Consider the following 6,845-nt stretch of genomic DNA (forward strand, 5'->3'; position numbering starts at 1 on the left):
TACCTCGGCGAGTTTCTCCTTTCATTGTTGCCTCTCTCCTTAATTATCATTATGAGTCCCGCGTCTCCATTGCATTTTTTCTTTATTACGCTTAGTCAGTTTTAGCTGAGTTCTCTATTTGGGTGCGGTACTCCTTATATATATATTCGTCATGTATTTAACACAGTTTTGTTACAGCAGCTATGTTGTAACTTATTGAATAAAGCTAGTAAAACGAAGTAAACGTACTTGATGTCGTTTATTGTTAGTTACTTCAGTGCTCAAGTTTATGGAAACAACTCTTAACCTTAAAACTCCTCTGATTTTGATTTTGTGTTATTTTTTCACAGTCGAATACGAATTGCGAAATCGCAATGTGAATACATAATGCATTATTCCTGTTTGGAGTATGTTTACTTCATTTACCGTAAGTGCAGGTATTAATTCGTCAAGTGGCCCAAACATTTTACCATGTTTATTGCAAACTCTCACGACCTTTTATGTTGTAATAATAAATATGTTTATATTAAACTTCATATTTTGAACATCAGTGGGCAACCCATCGCTTCTGTGCCTGGCCATTTGACTCGAAAAAAGCGAGATCATTTAGGAAAACTGAAAGTGACACCTTGTTTACATGATGGAAATTCGTTGTACAGTAAAACTCTGAGGAAAAATTCAATCACTTGGGACAACTCTAAATCATTAAAAGACTACTTGATCTAACAATAATCTTTTGAAAAGTATTATATATAAAAGACCAATAATATAATCTATAAAAAACTACCAAAAAAGTATCCTGGATGTGTAGACTACTGTGTATGTTTATGTAAGGTTATGTGACAATAAGGCTTAAAATGATCCGGCAGTTTATATCGTATAATTTTAAAACTATTTAAACGATGCTTGCAACCTAAGGGTTAAATTTTATTAAAGAATATTAATTTTTGACTAGTTTTCTATCTCTATTTGAGGGGGGACATAAACACATTTTCAGAGACGACGTGACGTCACAAAGTTACATCTAAACGTGACGTCATAAAGAAGTTATCTTAATAACACCACACATTTCGATATTTTGTTATAGTTTTTAGTTTGGAGAGGGTTACTTTTAATCTAAATCCTATGTTACAAATATGTTATCAATTTACAAAAAGCAATAAACGCAAGCTAGAAATAAATGATATTTCGGTTGAATAGACGCCTTAAAGTTTATGTTTGTGTGTAGTTTATATTGAATTTTTATTTACAAACTTTACAAGTGCATTGTTTCCTTTTTGTTTTCATTAGAATATTTTTGCAAGCAGCTAGTTTTTTCTATACATAACTAACAACTTTAATGTAAAATAAATTTTAAGTTCACAAGAAGCAATAACGTATAATCGCTTCTCGCAAAACCTTTATGAAAGTGCATACAACCTACTTTCCACACATGTTTAATATTCATTGACGTCTAACTGCAACATTCAGCCAATATGTTAAGTTTATTTCAAACTTACAACAATATATGTGACACGAACAAGCCTTTATTAAAGGCTGACCGTTGGTTGTGACAAGTTGCATTAAAATTAGTTCGAGAGCTTGTCGACGAAATCAGTGATGCTAGTTGCTGTGAACGCTGACTAAGCAATTGGAGAATCTATTAAAAAAGAAAAAAACACATTTCAAGTAAACTGATATTGTGACTTGGAATACACTTAGTGAATTAGATTGTGATTTATTATAGTTGTAATAACATCTTAAAGTTGTACATTTTCACTGACACAAAATTCGAAAAAAACCTTTTCAAAAGTAAAATATTTAAAGCACAATGTTTGGAGGTTGTAGTAAGACGTAGTAAACTACCGCAGCCAATACAGAAGTAGGTATGATTTTTAAGTTCGAATATTTTTTTAATGAATAAAGAGTTATTCAAAACGTTCAAATTGATACCCATACTTTCGTATGGGATTTAAAATTAAAAACATTTTTCATAAAACAATAAAAATGTATTATTAATATGCAATTGTCCATGTCAGCTGCCCAATTTAGTAAAATTACAATTAACGAATTAACAAGTTAATAAACAAGTGTGTTAGGTAGCTCTCGACTGTCACATGAACACGCGTGAATCGTGAAGTATTTTGCACCAACTGCACTCGCGCATACAATGGACGCATCGTAAGTTCACTTAATTAACCCGGGAATTTCGCGCTTTTCACTTTGAAATTTAATGGAATTCTGGCCTACGGGGCCAACTAGCGCCAATATAAAGCTTGCATTTTCTGTGTGTGGAGCAGTCGGCATCAGCACCAACTCAGTGAACTTCTACAACGCTGCAGAAACCAAACATAAAAGAGGAGAAAAATGAAACCAGACGAAAAATCTAGACCTCAAACTTTGACGTTTCATTGTAACCAGGTTTGTGAATATATTAGATTTAATGTGATGAACCCTAATTTCGTTATAACTTAATAATCGTTTAAACTTTAAACGGTACATTAAATGGCAGTGTTGTAATGACTTAAGTCAATGACTTTGTTTAAGTGCACTTAAGCCATTTTTGCAAATGACTCGACTTGATTTAAGTTACAATGAAGGGTTTTCAGTATTTTTTTTTGAATTGAGTAACTTATCCTAATTTTTAAACATAAAACAATTTGCTTGTTATAAGGTTTTTTTATTCTTTTGTTCAGTTATTGCTCATTATCGTACGAGTTTAAATAAATTCTAATAATTTGGCGTTAAGGGCGTGGCTTGAAGTTGACTTGCTCTAAATGTGATTTGACTGTAATTGACTTATTATTTGATTTCAAACGTTGATGATTTTCATGACTTTTAACTACGATATATAGAAAGTTATATACAACACAATTTTTGTAGTGTCTAACACACTGCGAAATTGGCGTTGTAGTGTTATAACAAAAGATGGAGTCATCATAATTAATCGAATCTATTTAAAACAAATACTTACCTAAACGAAGTATTCCTAATATTACGCAAACTCTTTTTGAAGGTAGGAAGCACTACAACGCAATACATACGTGCAATGTATTGTGCTTTCTTGAAACAATCATCATCACTGAATGCCTTGTCGTGCATAGGACCCAAGTCGCAGTTTAACCGCACATAAAAATGCACAACCTACCTGAAACTACGAATGCATTCCAGTACCAAACGTAATCTACGCTGGTAATACCGTTCCTCGTTCCTCCAGGGAAACCGTCTTGTCCACCGTTCTTTTTGACAAAAACTTGTCCTCCGGTATCTAAAAATAGGTAAGTTCCTGATTTATTTAAATACAAAAAAAACTTTTTAAACATGCGTAATAAATAGATTGGCGCACACCTGACCAATGGCTTGACTGGAGTGCTAAGTCACTGTTTTTTAATGACTTTACTTGAGTTAAGTCGTTTCGGTAAAATTGTCTTAAATTTGTGGCATTTAGTCAACTTTTAAAGGTTTTCATTTAACACTTTGTAGTAAAACGGATTCATTTATTTCAATATTTGTAAGTAAATCATTTAAGATTGCGACAGTTTAAAAAAATTATTTATTGCTCAAAATCGGACGAGATTACCAATTTTCATATTAGTATATTATTTTGGGTGTGTGCTGTATCGACCCTGTAATAAAAGGGCAAGCTTTAAACAAACTTCAACTTTCCGGAAATAATGAAAGATATACACACATACACGTGTTCAACAACTGTGATCTAGCCATCTATCTGAAGCTGAATTTTTGACCAACGATTACGGCTTAGTTATCATTAGTATACCGAAATCCATCGCTTGCATCATTGGTCGACAGATTCGGTGAGTCTGCGACGCCTTTCGCTCTACTTTCGAATATAATGTTGAAAAAGGGATAACAAATTCGGTTACCTGTTATGACTCCAGCATGGATAGCCGCTCTGCAAATGGATGAGTCGATGGTGTAAATATCAATTCCCCAAACCAAATAATTAACCTCGTTTTGGCATCCGGCTGGACAGTCAATGCTAAATTTCTGGGCACTTTCGGAATTTGCCATTTTTGCGCAAACACCTGAGAAACGAAAGTTTTCATAATAGTTATAACAGTGGATTTATAGAATTAAACTATTTAGAATACCTCTTCTATATCCAATGAAATAAAAAACATACTTTTCGGTTTTATCGTGATTTGTATAAAGCAAAATCGATTTATTGCCGAAGTGAAATTGGAGTAAAAATGCCACGCATCTCCATCCAAAGCACATTAGGATAACTAAATCGCATTTATTTCAGCGAAAAAACACATAACCTTACTCAGAAACTTCACCATTATATTTTTAGCTGTTGACATCTCTTAGATATGTTTATAGCGCTTAAGACAGCATACGTGACGAGCATCACGTTTCCAGTTTCATTTGCTGTCTCGAGGGACAAATGGCCGTAAATGTTAGACTGTCGGTATTCTAACCACATGTCGACTTAAGTCTTTTGAGCAAAGGACTTCACTTTGATTAATTATATCGTACATCTAAAAGCCTAGTTCGAATTTAACTGTGTTTTTTTCAACATTTTGTTAGAAAGCTAAGATTGTTTAACGATCAGTTTGTTACAATTGTTTTTTTTCTTCTAATTTTTTAGGTGTCGTATCATTTCAAAATGACTTAGTTACAGCATTGCTTGTCATTATTGTAAATAATGTTTTAATTGCTCAATAATTTGACTTGTTTTTTCCAACGTACTATCCGCAGTGTCTTAATTGTATATTCCAACTAACTTTTTTCTATAACAATTTGTAGGGATAGTTTTCTTCCCTAAGCAGTATTGCTTTTGAGATGATTAGTATCGCGCTAACTACAAAAATCACTTGAATTGCATTACAGGAATTAAACTAATTATATATTAACTAAAGTAATGTCCCCAGCTACAGATAAATGAGTTTCGAACGTTAATTCTATTTGCTATCGATCATGGCGTTCAGTTTTAGGTTTGGCAAAGCCTATCATGCTGATGTACTATAAGACTTGTGTTAAAACAGTAAACTTATCTTAAATGTTTTTACCAACCATGCCACTTACTTGCACCCGATGCCATCCTGAGAAAAAACATCCCAACAAACAACAACAAAAGTTGTTTTGAAATACTCATTGCGCAATTAATACAACAGTCTTTTAAAATAGCAAACAACAAATAGTTTGAATTCTTTAAATTAAATATCCAATTGCCAACTCGATGCAACGTACAAAGCTCCTCAAGCTATTAGACACACACGCAGTGCAGAAAATGGGCCGTGAATGGTTTGCTCGTTATAATGCACGAGGAGTTGAAAAAAGTCAAGGGTCTCGGGAGACTAGCGATAGAGTTGCGCACGCATTCGCCTACGTGATTTTATGCAGGTCTACAAAAGTAACGCGGAAGGTGGATAGTTTCACTCTGGAAAGTAATACTCATCGTTGTAAAAATTATTTAGATATCACTTAATTCTCAGGAAGTCTTTTGTAAAAAAACTAAATCTAGGTCGACAACTTAAGTCAAAGACGAGTCTTTTTGAATAAATAGCAAGTCAAGTTCCAGTCAAGGCGTGATTGAACAAGTCAATTCCAATGAATTCCGTGTCATAAAAATGTAAACTTTAAACTAATAAAATCGGCAAACTAGTCCGGTTCTGAGAAATAAGTCAAAAAATATCACGAAATGAAACATATAGCTACCAGACTGTTTCATGTACAAAACTTAAAATAAATTACTCATTTTTATAAAACAAATATAATGAAAGCACTTCCAAGTCATTTGTCCAACGACTTAATATATTTCGTCTAACAAGTTAGACCACCAATGTGGCTATTATATACCGCAACGCAATTGCAACTGCAAAAATCGTTTTGTCGGTATACCTTTCTGCCCATATAATATTTTTATTTTTGGTGCTATAAATTAAAAACTTTACTGTTACGCAAGTGCACACACGATTTCTAAAAATAAGTATAGGTTCGTTTCACAGCCTAGCCATAAAGTGGTAACATTTTTTTCTACAGGAAAAACGTTTTTTTCCTCATTACAACTTGGTGTCCAGCGGTTACTTGGAAGTAACGCAAAACAATGTTTACTTACAAAGCTCAAAATGTTTTTCATATTTGAATCTCATATTCAACCGTAGTAAAACAAAACATAATATCATGCTTATTTGATATATTATTTCACAGGTTTCGTATTTTTATGGCTACCGACTATTTTTGTCATGCTAAAGTCTTTTTATTGCATTTTGTCAAGTTTAAATACCCATGGGGCATGTAGTACTCAAATGTTAAATGTCGGCATATTGAAAACAATTCTTTGTGTGTGCGATCAAAGATATGTGCTGACCACTTATGTTTGCTGACATTAAAAATACTCGTGAGAACAGATTACCTTTTTATCAGTGAACACGCACACTCGCACAGTAACAAATTTCGCGATAAAGTGCGTTTTATTGGAGTTTATACTTGATGCTTGGCTACAGTAGATGCTTTAAGTTGTAATTAATTGTTAACGATAGTGCGACCTTACTGCCAGCCTCACTGAATGTAATAAAGTATGTATAGTCTCAGTACGTATATAATTTTGTTTACCAAACAAATACAATTATCTAAAACCGCAGAAATACGTGGGGCTACTACTAATAAATCACTTAAGCGTGAAAATTAAGTGTGGGTATCTTTATCAGATGTTAAAATAAATGTTTTCATAACAGTTGCTCACCGTTGTTTTCATAACAGTTGCTCACCGGAAGTATATGTCGCTAAGAATTATTGTTTTAGAAAATGGCTTATTGTGTTTTCTATTTTGTCGGAAAATTAGCTTCCATCACAGGAGTTGGGCGACAAATAAGTTTTTTTTCCATTAAATATTTTATAAAGCTAAAATAAGTTGTTTTGGT

The 6,845-nt window shown here is 33.1% G+C and overlaps 1 protein-coding gene across 1 annotated transcript; it reads right to left on the reverse strand.

The window, feature by feature from the left end:
• Positions 1-1,494: 1,494 nt before the first annotated feature.
• Positions 1,495-5,203, reverse strand: LOC146138765 (vitrin-like). The gene is made up of 4 exons (XM_083394779.1): positions 5,008-5,203; positions 3,843-4,004; positions 3,107-3,226; positions 1,495-1,618 (listed from the first exon to the last, which is right to left on the reverse strand). Exons 1-4 carry the CDS (start codon positions 5,075-5,077, stop codon positions 1,602-1,604), a joined length of 369 nt encoding a protein of 122 aa, XP_083250905.1. The 5' UTR covers positions 5,078-5,203; the 3' UTR covers positions 1,495-1,601.
• Between the last annotated feature and the right edge of the window lie 1,642 nt (positions 5,204-6,845).

Source organism: Ascidiella aspersa, chromosome 7 (genome assembly GCF_963924565.1).
Source record: "Ascidiella aspersa chromosome 7, kaAscAspe10.2, whole genome shotgun sequence".
NCBI lineage: Eukaryota > Metazoa > Chordata > Ascidiacea > Phlebobranchia > Ascidiidae > Ascidiella > Ascidiella aspersa.